The sequence below is a fragment of the Schistocerca nitens genome, chromosome 4, assembly GCF_023898315.1.
Source record: "Schistocerca nitens isolate TAMUIC-IGC-003100 chromosome 4, iqSchNite1.1, whole genome shotgun sequence".
Taxonomy (NCBI): Eukaryota; Metazoa; Arthropoda; class Insecta; order Orthoptera; family Acrididae; genus Schistocerca; species Schistocerca nitens.
The window spans coordinates 921,525,441-921,544,998 of NC_064617.1; the positions used below are offsets into that span (position 1 = coordinate 921,525,441).

The 19,558-nt window shown below is 38.4% G+C and overlaps 1 protein-coding gene across 2 annotated transcripts in view; it reads right to left on the reverse strand.

The window, feature by feature from the left end:
* The window catches only part of LOC126253540 (F-box/LRR-repeat protein 4), a 181,884-nt gene that overhangs the window by 106,631 nt on the left and 55,695 nt on the right, over positions 1 to 19,558 (reverse strand). For both annotated transcript variants that reach the window (XM_049954932.1, XM_049954933.1), the window contains exons 2-6: positions 19,289 to 19,382; positions 10,066 to 10,261; positions 9,778 to 9,970; positions 9,286 to 9,429; positions 5,790 to 5,915 (exon numbers count right to left, since the gene is read on the reverse strand). In XM_049954932.1, coding sequence (XP_049810889.1) covers positions 5,790 to 5,915; positions 9,286 to 9,429; positions 9,778 to 9,970; positions 10,066 to 10,261; positions 19,289 to 19,382 — 753 coding nt within the window. The remainder of the gene's footprint in view (positions 1 to 5,789; positions 5,916 to 9,285; positions 9,430 to 9,777; positions 9,971 to 10,065; positions 10,262 to 19,288; positions 19,383 to 19,558) is intronic.

The following is a 19,558-nucleotide window of genomic DNA, read 5'->3' on the forward strand; positions in this document are numbered from 1 at the left end:
GAGGGGGGGGCAGGGGGGGGGGTGTCAGGTGACCGCAATAAATGTGAAGTGCTTCACAAGCAGGCGAGAGCATTATTTACAAGCATTTGTAACTTTTTCAGATGTGAATTTGAAGACACAAGAACGGACTCCAGAACCATGTGGTGTCAGCAAGAGAAATGTAAAGAGAATTGTAAACAAAAGTGTCAGAGCTGTAGGAACGGTAGAAAAAGTTGGTTTCATGTTGCCTGGAAAGCACCGAAATCGCAAGGAACCTGTAACACAAATGGATGGTTTTAACAATGATATTTTAAAGTGTTCCATGTGAATTATGAATGCCTGACACCAAATAACATTTCACAGTTATGTAGGAGAAAATTAGCTTCAATGATAAGCGCTTCGTCAATGTAAAGAATTTTAAAAGACATTGGCTCCTGATGCGTTAAGAAGAGAGTTTTTAGTTCAAAGAAGTGACATAGGTGTAGCAGGAATTACATCCCTTATAAAGATTCACGATATAAGAGAAGGTGGTAGTTCAAAAGTCAATTAGAATCATTCCAGGAAATGAGTGATGGTACTGGCAGTTTTAAAGTTTTCATAGGACTAGGTTCTCGGATAATTATTCTGCATGCTGACTCTTCTTCTGGTTATGTTTACATGTAAGAAAAATAGCAGTGACTACCAATTGGAAATGAATGCTGTAAGTTTTGTAACGTGATTCACAATTCTTGTCATACCTTGCTTTGAAGTTTGTCATTGCCAGTTATAATCCAACTGTTACAGAGAAAACACAAAGTATAAACACCAGAAAAGTGGATATTTTTCCCTGGCTTAAAAATAATACTATTAGGCACTGTATAAACCAGGCTTGTGTCAATCTCCTGCAGTCCGTTAATTTATACATGTTGCATGACAGGACATACAGACTTGACGTCCTTGCACGTGAATGGGGCCACACAGTTTTGCGTTTACTCACGTGTCACTGTCAGTTTAGCCCTATTGAATTAATTTGGGCAAAGGATAAGACTATGTGGGGGAGAAGAGGGGAGGGGGTTGGAGGGAGAGAGAAACATTCAAGATAACATTCACTGAACTGCTTGTGCATGAGGCAATAGACAACATCCCACCTGTAGTGTGGGCACAGTGCGGCATGCTAAAATGCTTCAGAAAGAATAATTTGACAGGGAAGTGATGATGGATATAAGCCTTAAATTTACAATCAGATTGTTTAGAAAATATTCAAATAGAAGTGATGGTGGTATTGCGATGTAGACTTTGAAACAAAGTAATAATATTTCTCAGTTTTAAAGACTCGTGGTTTAAAAAAAGTGTTTGTCAACATATCAGTTGCAAACATAATAATGAGAACTTCCCAGCCTTTTTGATTAGGACTTTGTATCCTTTGAATTAGGCAGACTATAATGTTCAACATATTGCCCAAGGAGAAGTTAAGCTTCTCCCACCATATTGTACGGTCTAATAACACGCGAGAATGCAGCTGGATAAATTCGTCAAAAGTCCGATATTTCCACATGTAAGCCCCTGTCACTTTCAAGGCACGAACTGGATAAGGTCCCTAAATGACAGTAACTGTTACTTGTCGAGACATCAATGGTTTTCAATGTTACCAGTCCTCATTCCCTGGAGTTATTTGCAGATGATGGTTAACTGTTTGCTTGTTCAATGGATTATACATGCGGTCTCTTACTGTAATGTCGAACAAGTTAGTTTACACTCGTAATGCCCATTAACAGCAAAAAATATGACAACTTACTGAGCATTTTACGATAGTCTTTTCACTAGTCTTTTCTACCACTAATTATTTATTATGGGCAGTGATTCCACTTAACTACAGTCAAACACATCAACACACACACCTTATACACATTTTTAAAAATCCTATTGAATAGAAGCAGTTGTCAAGCAAATATAATGATTTTGGTTTGTGCTTGAAGTTAATTTTGTTATGTATCAAATTTTTACTTATAATACAGTTCAAATTATTGCAAGCAGTTTCAATTATCTTGTCGTTAGACAATTGTCATTTTGAGAAAAATTGTACTTCACGTCTTCAAAAAGCTGTGTCAGCTGTTCTTGCATCCCAACTTCACGCAAAGTAAATCTGTGGAGCAGTGGACATAACGTCATCAAGACGTGAATTAACATTTCTCTCACGACAACTGATCGAAATTGGTCTTAATATTTAATATTCCCCCCTCACAGATTTGAACGTATAATATGATGTAGCCTAGGCAAATGAGCCTGACTGTTGTCCGCAGCAATGCAGTTCGGCAATGTGGACTTTGTTTGCCTGCTCTCTTCAGCTGCGCATACGCAGTTCCCATCCCTTCACTGCTCTGCCTCTATGCACGGAAGCGCCGTCACACATGACGCAAGCTTTAGTTGATAAGACGCAAACAAAGCAGGAGACGTTGATTTATGTGCTTGCAAAGCAAAAGTGTCATATTTATATTTGTCTGCTATAAAACTATGCTGTTAGATTTGCCACATTCAAGATTTCACCAAACCATGTGACTTTTGCAAGATTTGTTGTGCAAAATCGTTGGGATTTATGCTATCCAAGGATAAAACTGTTATCTCTATTCCACATTAAAATAGTCTGATTATATTAAAAATTGAACTGTACAGTACTGATGTTCCACAATAATATTTATTTTATAGTTTGTTGTGAATTGGTTTAGAGCTTTCTAGGCCATCCTCGGACAACTTCAGATTAAACATACAGTCCACAAAACATCCTGGTAAAAGGGGGGAGGGAGTTGCAGAGGGCAGCAAGGAGGCAAGGAATATGGGTAGAGAACAATTACATTATTTACAACATGTATGTTATCTTATGGTGAGAAAACTTATAACTGGCTGCTGCTACTTTAGTAAGAGTGAATAATGGAACTGTATTTGATCATTAAGGATTATATCATGATTCTGTGTCTGGTATTCACTGATAGTCAGAACTTCAAGTAATGATAGTTTTTGCCTTTAATTGCTCTGTGGAAAACATTATATTCAACATCACAAGAATGATACTGATTCAGACCATGTTCAGCAAAGGTGGAATCTTTCTCTTTCAATCTGCAACATCTTTCAAATTCACAATTTAGGAGTAAAGGAGGACACTTATCGAACAGCAGAAGTGTCAAGACTTTGACAGGCACAAGCAAAAGGCAATGAAAACTTGCTAGAGTTCTTTAGTATCCCCACTAGCAGACATACCCATGGACACAGATGAGCTGGCACAAGTATCATATGAACAGCTATAACGGACAGTGTGCGCAGAGTGTTGTAAGGGCAGAAACGCTGACAAAAGTGTTTACTTGAAGGTGGCAATCAGCAGGGCCAGGTACTTCCTATTTTCACACTGACTTACATGGACCTGACTTTCACATTATGCTGTGCTCTTTGTGCCGCATGCACCTTGTTTCAGTCATTTACATTGATCATGTTCTACTTTTCTATGCCAGTCTTTACATGATGTTCGGACTCTCTGGCCCACTTTAGGCTCACTTGCACACCACATATTTCCTCTTCCAGGATCCAGCTCCCCAGTTTTGGAATATAGCATTCTCTGTCACCTAGAGGAATGACATTTGAGATGGCAGAACAGTTTTGTGGCATTCTCACACTTGTGCAGATACAAAATTGGCAGCAGGAAATGTTCTTCCGCATATCACACTTCTGCTAACATCTCTGTCATTGCACATCATCTGCATGAAAAGTACATTTTCAGCATGTGACAAAATGCTTTCTCCCCTACCTGCACTCCTGTCATTGAAGGACCACTCCCCCTCTCCACACATTAGCATGGTGTGGTGGCTGCATTGGATATTAGGTGACTTAACATGTCAACAGCCAATTTGAGTTCACTAGCTACATATGGCCAATGTTTCCTCAATTATGACCGAGCATATTCTTCAAGACTCAGTGTTTGATTTAAAAGGTCGATGATTTATACTGCTGCTAAATAGAGTGCATTGGGGGGGGGGGGGGTATGGAGTTATAAGTGACACAAGAAAAGGTGGTGGCTGGGCCACTTCATCACGTACTGGCTCGGTCTGGAACACTTGCATCAACTGTCTTGTTTTTCCATTACTGTTCCAAACTAGCAGAAGTCGTGTCATAATTGTACGAAGAAACTAAATGTTGCAAGTTGTGTTGAAAACATTGATCAGGGATTGCGTCAGCATTGCCTCTCTCATGTCTCCCCTCTCCACAATGGCCTAAAATATTTTTGTAACTCCACCATCACCCAGGGTGTGAACCATCTGTCTTTTGTGCCACTTATAACTCGTTTAGTCACATCAAATGTCGACAGGAAGAAAACAGGACGAAGTCGAGTGAGACATCAAGTAAGAACGTAGAAATGAGGTAACCTCACTAGGAAGAAATGTAAAATGGGGGAATTTTTAGTGTTGATCTCATGGGTTTTTCACAGGGGCTATGAATTTATGGCGTAGAATCGCAAAAATCATAAAATCAGAGAACTCAAAATTTAAGTTCTACTGTATTCAGTGATGAAACTAGCAAACTTTGGCAAACATGAATACAAGTACTTCAAGCAGAGTTGAAGGAAACATTGAACCATACTGGATTGCTTATTCGAACTAAACTGCAACTTATTGCCTGTGTTCACAGTCCCTATTTCTTGTTTCAACCATAGGATGACGATAATCTCTATTAATGACAACACGGCAAAGAGCCTGTTATGTATATCCAGCATGGTAGGTCTCTACAATTTAGATATTCTGAGGAGGGAGAAATACCTTCAGAATTTAGTGAAAAAGTAATTTCCCATGCCAGCAGAAAATATGGACATTGTCAAATTTCTAGTGTTCAAATATGATCTCCAACTGGCAGTTCTCAAATTATACTGAAGTGTTGATGGTTCGATAGCATGTCTCAGAGCGAACTTGGAAGTTATGGCAACACTTCCTTTTGAAAAACCTTCGAAATTGTTTAGTTGCAGACTTAATTGTTCCTTAAATGATTTGATTAATGGAGTTAAAGTAAGGGTTTCTTTTTTTGAATAATGGAGATAAATGAGATGTGTTATGTCAATAACTTAACATAATTGAAAGGTATAACTTCATTTACAAAATAACACTGAAAAACAATATAATACAACAAAAATATAGAACTTAATTGAAAAATAAGTCATCACACAATAATAAAGAAATTGGGGAAAAAATAACAATCAATTCGGAAAAAAATAAATTTAATTTTTCCTGTCCCCACTTATAGCTCTTCACTAACCCAAGGTGAATTTGCTACATTTCGGTAATGTACCAACATAATCAAAACAAAGAAATCAGTGACACGAATGTTGTCTCTGCACTGGGTCAAGATCTTTCCATCTTACTCTTGTGCAACTATAGGATGAGAAAATCTTATTGTTCCAGGAACTACCCTTCAGTGTACTTCAACAACACACTGATGGTCAGTGTGCTTTGAAGATAGGGATGAGAACATTATAAAATGCAGATAGGACATAAAACAAATAAAAAATGAATACCAATTCAACTAAAAAAGAGCCATGAAAGATAAAACAATGCAATACATTACATCAAGGAAGTTATTAAATTAGAATTCAATTAACAAGTCATACCAATTATGTGCAGTTGATAACTGTGAAACGTGAAAGCAAGAAAATTTCATAATAAATGACAAATGCGGAAATTAAAATCAAATGGAACAACAATCAAGTACTGTTTTTTGAAAATAACAGTTTTAAACACACAATATTTTACAATAAAATCAAAATTTACCATGAAAACATCCACTCTTATTTAGCTTACCTTTAAGTTTAATTCTGTGTAAAGCAGACTATCTGTTGCCAAAGCATAAAAATGTTTGTTAACTAATGAACACTTCCGTAAGGATTTGAGATCTAAGTAACCCAATATTTTAAGGACAGTTTCATCCTGAAAATAAAAGAAACATACAATAAAAATGTAACATATTAATCCGCCACCTCCTCTCTCACCCTTTGGGTAAACAATGGAATATACGTATTTTGAAGCACCAAGTTAACTTTAGTTTTATTTCAGCAAAAACATGAAAGCAAAATTGCCGATCTTTATTATACCTTTGGAGAAAAGACATTCTATCTATGATTAGATTAGATGCAGTTTTCGTTCCACAGATCCAAAAAATGAGATGATTCTCGTGGGTGTGGAACATGTCACAAAATATAATGTAAAAAACATTTTAATATAATACTTACTACCCTCCACATTTTTCAGGAGATTGTCGCAATAGGTGAACACATTAGTAAACTAGAACTGCTAATATTTACAGAATTAATATGGTCAGAATGAAACATTGTTATGCATTTTTAATAAATTTATCATACACAGAATACCCTATCTTGACTGTTGTGACCAAGTGCTGTCAAAACTGAAATCTAATAGACATTTTTACTTAAGCTGGTCCAACAGTCTCTGTTAAGATATTCATCCATAGAGTAGAAGGAGTTGCTTATCAAAAAGTCTTTCAAACTCTGTTTAAACCGTGCTTCATCTGAAACCAAGTTCTTAATGGTAGCTGGCAATTTCTTGAAAATGTGTATCCCTGAATATTGGACCTCTTTTTGGACCAAGGTAAGTTATTTTAGGTCTTTATGTAGAATGTTCTTATTCCTAGTATTGATACTACACATTGAGATATTGGTTGGAAATAGAGATATATTACATACAACAAATTTAATTAAGGAATAAATATCCAGGGTGTACATTAAGTCCGAGAACACTTTCAATTATTCACTGCACAAGAACTAAACATTGTACAGATGCCATACATATTGCATTTTGAAGAGAAATTCTGAAAGTTTTTTTTCTTTTCTTTTTTTTTAAAAAAGAAACAAACATTCGATATGCAAACCATGAGTGACTCTACAGACGTCAATACGGTAATCGAATTCTTGCCATCTTGCCATACCCGTCCCTGTATGGCATAGTCAACTGTGGCAGTCGCTTTCCATATTCTCTCCTGGAGCTCTGCTACATCACGTGGTAGAGGCAGTACATATACTAGATCTTTAAAGTGTTCCCACAGAAAAAAGTCACACAGAATGAGATCTGGTGTGTTTGTCGAACTCCAACACACAGAAAACTAGCTCCGCACCTGAGCTCGCCATGTTTGCGACTAGTGCTGACTATCGGCAAATTACCAAACTATGCTGTGGTGGTATACATGGAGGGGGGGGGGGGGAAAAAAACACTTTCAGGGTTTCTCTTCAAAATGACGTATGTATGACATCTGTACAATGTTTGGTTTTTGAGCAATAAATAACTGAAAGTGTTCCCGGACTTTATGTACACCCTGTACTGAGAAGCATTGGTTAGAATACAACATTCCTTGAACAGGTTTCTACATGATGTTCTTGGATTCATACCACAAATGACATAATAGAATGAAAGTAAGCGAAGTATGCAAGATTTTTATAGTTATATCTCCTACATCTGACATCATTCTCACTGCAATTACAGACTTGTTTAGGCGCTTAAGCAATTCTGTGGTATGTCCTTCCCAACTGATTTGTTATTGAGTTGTAATCCCAGAAATTTAACTGTCAATCTCTTCAATCCTTCAATTCCTTCCCAACTGAATTTTTTATTAAGTTGTAATCCCAGAAATTTAACTGTCAACCTCTTCAATCTGCACATCTTCATATGCTATACACATGCTGGAAGGAAATCTCTTACAGGCTCTGAACTGCATATAGTGGGTCTTTTCAAAGTTTAATCACAATGAATTAGCTTTAAACCATTTAGTAATGTCGATGAAAATTTGATTAGCAGCTATTTCTAAATCTGTACTCGACTTGCTACTTACTGCAATGTTTATATAATTTGCAAACTAAACAAACTTAGCATCTGACAATATAATAGATGAGAGGTCATTAATGTACACAAGAAAGAGCATTGGACCCACGATGGAACCCTGGAGGAACATTGTATGTAATTAATTCCCAGTCAGATGCAGACTGATTGCTTACTGCACAGGTATTTCGCAATGACACCCTTTGTTTCTTGTTAGTTAAATACGACTCAAACCATTTTACAGCACTGATGGTGACAACATAATATTCTAATTTACATAAGCGAATGATGTAGTTCACACAGTCAAAGGCTTTTGACAGGTCACAGAAAATGCCAGTAGCCTCTAATTTATTATGTAATGAATTAAGTACATTCTCACTGTAAGTGTAAATTGATTTCTCTACATCAGAACCATTAAGAAACCCAAACTGTAACTTGGACGATATATTATTTGCAGTCAGATGCTTAATGAGACACCTGAACACAGCCTTTTCATATATTTTTGAGAAAACCGGCAAAAGTGGAATTGGTCAACAGCTGGATGGTATTTCTTTATCCCCCTTCTTGTAAAGAGGCTTAATTTCGGCATATTTCAGTAGTTTGGAAAAGTTCTGCTGATAAGAGATTGATTACACAAATAACTTAAGATAGAACTCAACTCACATAAGCACTGTTTGATTAACACCATGGAGAAGAGCGACTGACATCACATGAAACAATTACAATCACAACTGGTTTTGGCCATGTACAGGCAATCTAAAGATTCTATACACTCTGTAGTAGGTGAACATAGCATTCATGACACGTCGCGAACACAATGTTGGTCAAATGATGTCTATGATGAATAGAATCTGAACTGAAAACACTTATGATTGTAATCTTATTGTGGAACTGTGTTAATATAAACTTAGCAGAAGTGTAAAGTCAGATAATGATAAACAGATAATCATATTCACAAATAAATAGAGGAAAGAATGAGTCTGCTTAAATGACAGAAATCATTTCAGAGGAAGAATTTTTAAAAAAATTTAGTCAACAACATGTGCAATGTTTCTGAATTGCTTTGTTCTTGCAAATACGAAACACATGAATGACAATATGACTCCATTTTCAGATTCAAATTTTGGTATGACTGTTATCAAATAAATTGAAAACTTGAAACATTGGTTGGTTGGTTTGGGGAAGACCAGACAGCTTGGTCATCGGTCTCATCGGATTAGGGAAGGATGGGGAAGGAAGTCGGCCGTGCCCTTTGAGAGGAACCATCCCGGCAATTGCCTGGAGTGATTTAGGGAAATCACGGAAAACCTAAATCAGGATGGCCGGACGCGGGATTGAACCGTCGTCCTTCCGAATGCGACTTGAAACATTGGTTAGTAGAAACAGCAGTACTCACCGGTAGAGCTTGTATTGTTACGTCACTGACAGGTGCTGGACTATAACATTGGTTAGTAGAAAAAGCAGTACTCACCGGTAGAGCTTCTATTGTTACGTCACTGACAGGTGCTGGACTATCTTTTGGTGGTTCTGGCAATGGTCTAGTTCTTGTCGTGCGATACACAATTCTACGATAGTCATCACTTAGAAACTGGGTGATATTATTTGGTATGTTAGTCTGCAAGTAATAAAAAAATTAAAAAAACTCAGTCCTTCATGGCTCTGCACGAAACAAGACATAAAGCACACAACTAACTGTGAAAAATAAGCTTATAAGCTATCTTAATGTAGAGCACATGCTCACATTTCACCAGGGGCACTGTGTCATCTAATACAGTTGTACAGTTTGAAGGGGGATGATGTATGGATTGGTTTTACATATTAGGGAGCAAAACTGATACATATAGCTGAACACACTGATGTGTGATTAAGTATCTAAATGAAGCCTTTATCCAACCATGGATGTCAAATGGCCAGTGATGACGATTGTGACCTATATATTAATACACTGTCTAGAGAAACTAACCTGATTTGGAATGTTGTGAATATTCAGTTCTTTTATCTGAGATAGAAGCCGGCTGACTTGTTTTCCATTAATTTCAGATGTACTATTAGATTTATTGAATGAGGAAGAAAGTTCCTTCATTCCAACTAATAATACTGCATCCAACTCGGTATAATAATCCAAATGTAAGTGATGGAATTCCAGTCGCAAAACTCTGGAAAAAAGGATAAGCAAATCACAAATAAAAGACATCATTGTTTGATTTAAATTATAAAAGTCTTTACATTATATTAACTACAATGTTCTTACCTAGTTGGAAAAGAAATGCTCCTAATCCTCGGGGAAAATATTCTGGCCACAGGGCCAACCCTTTGAGGCAAGCCTTCCCACAAAAGTGTCCATGCTTCATTGCTGTCTGCTGCCCAGATTCGTACGAGTGATCCAGGATTATAAGTTTCATAAACTTTTACCTCAACAGGATACACTGCTTGCTCGAATTCTAAATCTGCACAAATGATTTCAAAATAGTTAGTCAATAATGTCTATCAATTGGATGATCAACTCAGGGTGTCAGTAACAAAACAGTACACTACTAAGAGAAAAGACATTAACAAATCATTATTATAGTCTGCTATTCCATGACTAACAATTATTTGCTGACTCCAACAATACAAAAGCAATATAAAGTGTTTCTCTTTATGAAAGACCAATTACCACATTGCGCACAGCCACATATGTGAAAACAAGTCCTATTTAGAGACTTTTCTACAGTTTACGATGCGCATAGTCACATACTGGGCTTTTTAGGCACAGCATCTTTTTCATTACTTACCGCCCTTCTCCTCACGGACTTAATTTTTCTTCTTGTAAATGAGATAAGAGCATGTAGGTGGATGGGATTATTTTGCACTGTGTTATAAAGGTGTCTTCAGCTGCTGTGTGTACTATATCACTAAACCTAATTTCCACAGTCCCTGGCATCCAACAAAAAGAAACTTCCTTCCTTAATTCTGAATATTCAGTCAAGTGCCTTTAATTTTCTGAATCATTCTCTTCGGAAAATATATTTCCATTACTGACTGGAGGTTACCCAGAGAGTCAAAGCATATTAGAACTTTCTGCCAAGACAACTTCTAATTTTTTCAAATGCTTTTTGGATAGTGTATAGTTCCACATCATATTTGCTATACATACTTGAGATGCAGAACTTGGGAGACCGTGTGTTGAAGAATAATGGAGCAACCAAAGGTATTTGCCTGCTTGAACAAATCAGAATATTTATTTTGTAGTACAGTAAAATCATAATGATAATACAACACACAGCTAAGAACATTATGAGAGGTTTTGTCGCATCTAAAATTAGATTGGGCCTTTTAATTAGACAAAATGGTGACTTGTTTAGGAGATAACTGCCTTTGTTAGTTGCTGGTCTATAAGCCACTCCTAGTCTTGATTTTGCTGGTGTCTGTATAGGTACCATCCAGCTGTGGTCTCCTACAAGCAGTCATCAACTGGCTCCTTGGCATCTCCAAGAGGCCCTAGGTTGGCATTCCATGCCTGGGCACATCTCATGGCTGACCTCCCACCAGAGCTGCTGGCTGATGGCTGACCGATGCATGCGAGCCTTGCTGCCAGAGAAACACTTAGTGCAGCCAAGCTCTGCAAAGCCGCTGACACTGTACTCTCCTGAGGCTGCCTTCCTGCCTGGCATTCCACGACTGCCGAGGAACTGGTTCTTCGCACTCAAAGCCCTGCTCACCCTAAGTCAGAATCCTGGCACTTAAAAGTGTCAATGGCCAACTGACCATTCTCGCACCACAACAACTAGTGTCAGAAGTAGCTGGTGTCATTGGGCAATGTTGCTCGTCAGCACACAGTTTCATCACTGCAGTGTGACAGGTGAATACAAACGCCCCCACCCCCAACCCTCCCGCTTTTCGCTTTTCATCCATATGAGTTGCAATTACAGAACATGTAGACTGGGGAACTGGTTTTAATGTGTGATTTGTGAAAGCTGACTCAGATATAGATTTGAAAGAATTCAGAGGGAACACCACAGAGCCATATTTTGGTTATGTGCTCGGTTAGATGTACATATTTGGTTTGCTTAGGCTTAGTGCCCCCTGTGATCAATCGTCATCTGCAGTTGAGAATGTGGGTCTCACAAGAAGCGTGCAAGGGATTAGTCCCTGTAGCCTGCAGTCACGCTATACTGTTGTGCCCTCGGTGGCTCAGATGGATAGAGCATCTGCCAAATGTAAGCAGGAGATCCCAGGTTCGAGTGGGGCACCCATTTTCGGCTGTCCCCACTGAGGTATATCAACAATACCTGTTGGCAGCTGAGGGTTTCGATTAATTATCATTCCTTTCTAGAGAAGCTGAATGGTCATCATTGGTCATTTGGAGCACATCACTGTACCGGTTGTGGTGAAACAAGCACTATATCATTTGAGATATACAGAGGCGAGTCAGTGTGCCAGGACTTACCCCAGTTCACTGCTAGTAGCGCCACGTCACCACAATGCAGCTGTTCATAGCACACTATTGTTCACCGTAATTTAAGAATAGAATTAAAAGTTAAATTTGGTTTTCCAAACCTTGCCAGCATGTGTTTTAGTATTTTAATGTTTGAACTGTCAAATCTCACATTGATCAGATGAGTATTTTTCCTACATACATCATTTTAAGAAAAAAATAAGTGGTGCTAGATAATAAAGCTAGGAAACCAGAAATTGGTCAGAATGTACAGATTTACATCAAAATTAACTGGTACAAGTCTCAACGCGATTAAAGCAATATTTTGACCAGAATCAACGTTATTAAGAAAAATTGAAGGCGTTAAATACTAGACACAGAAGTACGAAAATTTGCATGAAGCTTCAGTTCAACACAAAAATAATAACTATGCAACCCCATTGAGCTACCTCAAATAGTTTTCGAGTAATCTGCTGAAAACTAAATTTGGAACAAAAATGTCCTTAATTGTGGTAAATTAAGTATCTGTTATATTAATGCTAGAAAGGTTTGGTTACAGCATGTGATGAAATCTATTAAATAATAGTGCTATGCCAAGTTTCAAGACCTGGATGTAAATAATAACAAACACAAGGTCTCTTAAACTTGTAGTTCAGAGATCTTATCCTACTGTCAGTTTTGTTCTCAAAATTCTAGATGGCAAAGTTTAACTGCAGTGAGCTAAAACTTTTTCAGTGATTTTAACCAATTTAACTACATACCTAACAAAAATACGAAGATTCTAAATTGATTTATGACATTGTTATAGAATATTGTGTGTCCAAGAAAGCAGCCGTTTAGAGGCTGCTATCATGGGCATACAGCATACGGAAGCACGTGTTCCCTTGGCCGTCCGCTGCGCCAGCATATAAATACAGCCTGAGAGGGAACACTAGACTTCACTTCGCACCCAACCACCATACGATTCACATCAGTCAAATGCCAGAGTACACGCTGCCGCAGATGACGTCACAGATAGACTGCAACTAAACTAATGTTTTGGCTCAAATAGGAAGGACTGTCCACCATACTGGATCACTTAGATTTCACAGAAGTAACTGTTAGTGTGCCACCCGTAAGGTTAACAAATCCATGTGGCAAGTGGTGACAATAATTTTCCACTTTTGTGGCAAGCAATTATTTTCATTATCAGAAGTCAGGGCAAAAGACAATTTAATAGGAACTTACCACAGAGTGTCGTCTCTGAACTGCTCATAGTGCTGTTTATCATACAGAGATTTATTATTAGCATTAACATAATTAATATTACAATGTTTTCGTGTGAAACATCACAAAATATACCTATCAATTAGAACTCAACATCTTCATTTGCAGTCATAGTCCTGATCCCACAGAGCAAATAGAGAATAGAAACATTTCTTTCAGCGGGCTGGACAAGAAAGTGGACTTGCAGACTGGGAACTATGGTCAGTATGTTCCGCATCGCTTTCTGGCTGATCTCAGAAATACTTTCCAGGCTCTCGTAAAAGACAGCAAACAATAATTCCAATACTTCCTCCTATTACTTATGACTGACATATTATTATACACTACTGGCCAGTAAAATTGCTACACCAAGAAGAAATGCAGGTGATAAACGGATATTCATTGGACAAATATATTATACTAGAACTGACATGTAATTACATTTTCATGCGATTTGGGTGCATAGATCCTGAGAAATCAGTACCCAGAACCACCACCTCTGGCCGTAATAATGGCCTTGATATGTCTGGGCACTGAGTCTAAACAGAGCTTGGATGGCGTGTACAGGTACAGCTGCCCATGCAGCTTCAACAGGTTACCACAGAGTAGTGACTGACGTATTGTGACGAGCCAGTTGCTCGGCCACCACAGACCAGACGTTTTCAATTGGTGAGAGATCTGGAGAATATGTTGGCCAGGGCAGCAGTCGAACATTTTCCGTATCCGTAAAGGCCCGTACAGGACCTGCAATATGCGGTCGTGCATTATCCTGCTCAAATGTAGGGTTTCGCCAGGATCGAATGAAGGGTAGAGCCACGGGTCGTAACACATCTGAAATGTAACGTCCACTGTTCAAGGAGGAGGAGGAGATTAGTGTTTAACGTCCCGTCGACAACGACGTCATTAGAGATGGAGCACAAGCTCGGGTTAGGGAAGGACGGGGAAGGAAATCGGCCGTGCCCTTTCAAAGGAACCATCCCGGCATTTGCCTGAAAGGATTTAGGGAAATCACGGAAAACCTAAATCAGGATGGCCGGAGACGGGATTGAACCGTCGTCCACCCGAATGCGAGTCCAGTGTGCTAACCACTGCGCCACCTCGCTCGGTCACTGTTCAAAGTGCCGTCAATGCAAACAAGAGGAGACCGAGACGTGTACCCAATGGCACCCCGTACCATCACTCCCGGTGATACACCAGTATGGTGATGACGAATACATGCTTCCAATGTGCGTTCACCACAATGTTGCCAAACACGGATGCGACCATCATGATGCTGTAAACAAAACCTGGGTTCATCCGAAAAAATGACGTTTTGCCATTCGTGCACCCAGGTTCATCGCTGAGTACACCATCACAGGCGCTCCTGTCTGTGATGCAGCGTCTTGGGTAACCACAGCCATGGTCTCCGACCTGATAGTCCATGTTGCTGCAAATGTCGTCAAACTGTTTGTGCAGGTGGTTGTTGACTTGCAAACGTCCCCATCTGTTGACTCAGGGATTGAGACCTGGCTGCACGATCCGTTACAGCCATGCGGATAAGATGCCTATCATCTCGACTGCTAGTGATATGAGGCCGTTGGGATCCAGCACGGTGTTCCGTGTTACCCTCCTGAACCCACCGATTCCATATTCTGCTAACAGTCATTGGAACTCGACCAACACGAGCAGCAATGTCGCAATATGATAAACAGCAATAGCGATAGGCTACAATCCGACCTTTATCAAAGTCGGAAACGTGATGGTACGCGTTTCTCCTCCTTACACGAGGCATCACCACGTTTCACCAGGCAACACCGGTCAACTGCTGTTTGTGTATGAGAAATCGGTTGGAAACTTTCCTCATGTCAGCACGTTGTAGGTGTCACCACCGGCAGCAACCTTGTGTAAATGCTGTGAAAAGCGTCTGTAGCGTGTCATCTTCGTGGTGTAGCAATTTTAATGGCCAGTAGTGTATTATCCTCCACTTTGTCCGAGATGTGACATTCAAATGAATTTGTTAGCCTACAGGCAGAGCCACATTCCAGCATTATTATGCTCTGTACCAAATATGATAAAGAAGACAGTAAAACATATGACGACCCACACATAGGCAAAGTTAGCACCCATTTAAAAAAAAATAATAATAATAATGGGAATGAGTGTATGGCATCGTTGAGCGGGAGGCCCCATCTGGGGAAGTTCGGCCGCCAAGTGCAAGTCTTATTTCATTCATTACCACATTGGGCAACTTGCTTGCTGGTGATGAGGATGAACTGATGATGAGGACAATACAACACCCAGTTCACGAGCAGAGAAAATCTCCAACCTGGCCGGGAATCGAACTCAGGTCTGCCTGCATGGGAGGAGAGAACGTTACCACTCAGCTAAGCAGGCAGACATTCTTTAGACAAATTCAAATAATGTATGGGTTACATCAACATAAAAATTACAGTCACAGCTAGCTTTTTTATTTATGTCAAAGACATACTCAATGAAAATACATAAGTATACTGATAGTGAATGTCCACTCATGTTGCAGATGTTAGTGTTTACTACATACTATCAGCAACTGATAGTCATCCACAGTAATTCATGTCAACCACGTTCACGTAAGAGAGCCTTTTTCAGTTTGTGGTTGGTAGGGTAATTAATTTTGTGTTAGACAGCAATGAAATTAACAAAGGACTGAATATACTGACTGCAGTAGCCATTAGGAATAGGTATAGAAAGAAATCCATTGAGGCAATAAACAGTAACAACACTTCAACAGTCAATTTGACAAAATATTTCATCATGATGCACAAAAAATACATCATCTCAGACAATCTAACTACAAGATTAACTGCAGTGACTGCAATAAATTCTATAGAGCACAGACAAATAAAGATGAAGAGAAAACCTGAATACCAGTGAAAATAATAAATCATAATTTAGTGTACATTTACACTGTAGCAAACATGCTGCAACTAATAATGACACACACTAAGTTCTACATTGGCTAAAATAAAGGCAGACTAATGAATATTTTTTAATAAATTGAAATTTACACTGCTTCCAATAAAAAGCCAGAGTGTGTTCTTAATGAACAAACACATTTTAAACATAGAAACTTCACAGAGAATTTCAAGCATATATTATGTTGATGACTGAAACATAGATAATACTGGTGAGCAATGTATTTCACTGTAATGGATGTTTAATACTTACTATTCTTTGCTACTCTTCCTGACTTGAATTTCTGAATGTGAGTAATCACATCAAATCTATGTCATAACAGTATGGCTATATCACATTTGGATGTTTTACTTATGCATGGACTTTCAGTGTTAATGTACTTATATATTATCTTCAGGTATATCTTTGACATAAATCGAAACAGTCATCTGATGGACATTTCATGTAAGGAATGATGATGCTCAGCAATTAGCCAAGGAGGAAAAAATGCCTAATAGAGAACTTAATGTGCCAAAGAGACAAATGGTTGGGGACGTATTATGATACGAGTCATTGCTGAAAACTGTTGTTGAAGAAATAGTGGAATGAAAGAATTGCAGGGACAGATGTAGAAGTGAGAATATACAGCAAAATGTCTGTGATGTAAGTTGCAGCAGAATTATTGAAACAAATAACACAGCTGACAAGTGGAATGGAGAACTGCATCGAACATACCTACGGGCTGGGGAACAAACAACGGTTTTGCACTGCAAGAGCCCACACAGAAAAGAAGAAATTGCATTTTCTGTTGATGCTCCAATCCTGAAGTCAAACTGCAAGACTGACAAGTACTTGTTTGCACTGACAGAATTACTACACTCGTACAATGAGTTCTTAGGAAGTCTCCAAGAAGACTGGAAGCTAGGAAATTGTCCATTTACGTCTCCATTACTCATTTCCTTCTTTTTATAAAATGGTTTTACTAACAACTATTTTAATCCCACTTTAGCAGCATGTGACATAACTGGATCATCAGCTTTTAAAATTTCTATATACTTACCTGTACCAACACAATTTTGATGTAACTTAATGACTACTCATAGGGAGTGGTCATTAAAAATTATGTACAATGCTAAAATTATGTGGAATGTATGTAACAGATAAAAATTTAAACTTTTCCTCTCCACCTCATTTCACAAAGAAAGAAGAAAATTTCAATTACCAAAGCTCAAAGTAAAATGTTCAAATATTCCTGTTTCCTCAGGCACATTCCAATTTATCTTTTCAGTGGAGTGTATCTTTACAGGTTGGAATGTATATCCATGAATACATATCATTAATCACCAAAAAGAGCAACAGATAAACAACAAAGAAGGGTGCTGGGAAAAACTGTTTGACAATCTGGAGACCACTGAGGGGACTATGAGAAAAACAGGCTGACAAGACAATTCCCCAGGGACATGGATGAATCACATGACTTACTCTGGCATATAGTGGCCGACACACCTTTCCTCCAGCACTTCTCTGTTTACACTCTGTGTCGGCTGCTGGATCATATTTGTAGATAAGAGTGTTATCAGATCTTGATTTTGGTTGTATCCTTCTTGACTGTGTACGCACAAGTTTCACTAACAATTCTTGGCTTCGTGTTACAGCCTTGTATGGATCTTCCTTGCAGACTTGTTTCCTCCCATCATGGTTGTGGTTACTGTCCTTACTGAGTTGAGATTTAAGTGAGTATATTTCATTCTGTGCACCAAAGCAAAGAAAGCTCACCTACTGATTGGACTTTTCTACATGCCTGTCCACAGTGTAATACCTGCTCTATTAAATGAGTGCATACAGATGTGATGACGGAGAATTTTTACAAGTTCTAATACTAAAGTGTTGCTGACAGCACAAGTATGGATAGTAAGGAGTCTTCTACATAAGTCATCCTTAATAAATCTACATAAGTTATCATTATTCTACAGAAATAACCACTTGCTGAACCACAGAAGCAGTAATTTTCATTTTATCTGTAAGGGAATTCATGGCAATTTTTGGTTCACAGCAGTCGCCAGAATTGTTTTAGCAGGAGATAACGAAACATTGCTGCTGCATTTTCCTGAGAGAAACTGTCCACAATCATCGAGGAAGACACTTACAAAAGGGATCACTGCTGTTTTGTTCTTGTTCTTATCGTTCAGATTAGTGCTTATGTTCTTGATGGGGCATTTTACAACACACCTTTGAATAAATGAAACAAGCTGCCTCTCAAATACTTAAGTACAGGACATGTTACACACAAAAATCACGAATTTTCAAGCATTCTATCCCATAGCATGTGCTCCCACTGTTTGGAAGAAAAGTTATAAGAAATGTACTTGTGGAAATTCAGTTATTTTCTTAGAGACTTCATGGTCAAAACATTCTGAAAGATTCCTGCAAAATGAGAGACTGAAGCAGTAGTACACAATATTTATGTTCCCAACTGGATTTTCCATCAGTACATCACATCTATAATAGGAAATACAAGGAATTTCTACAAGACATAACAAAATTTAGAAATTTGACCATATTGTAACAACTATGCATAGAAAGGCAAAAGAATTCCAAGATTTACAAAGAGAGAGAACTGTACACTGAATTAATGAGCTCACACCAAAATGGACCAGCAGTATGACACACTGTGAAAGAAGACAATGTAATTCATGAAATTGAGAAGACCTTCTCAATCTACTGTCTCATATGAAGAAGCATTCTACTAGCCTTTAATGTCCATTCCTTTTAAAACTCTCTCTTCCTCTATACCTTAGTTTCTGTGTTCTGTCATATGAAGAAATCTTAAGGTCAGAATTTTTTTGCCTTTCCATGTATGGTTGCTCTTCTGAGTAAATAGTATCAGTAAGTACATTACCTATATAATCTTGACTAGTTATTCTGCGGACAGACTGCCTCATATATGGAACTAATCTAGATGGAGCCAAATTCCACCATCTCCCATATGTCCTCTATAACAGAATAATAATTTATTATAATCACATAAACATAAATATCTTTATGACAAGTGCTTTAAATACTACAGAGCTGACACTATATCAGAGCAGTTTGCTTCTGTTTAAACAAACGAGAACTGAGACCACTCGACGGGAGAGGAGGAGAAAGGGGGAGGAAACCCTACCCCCCT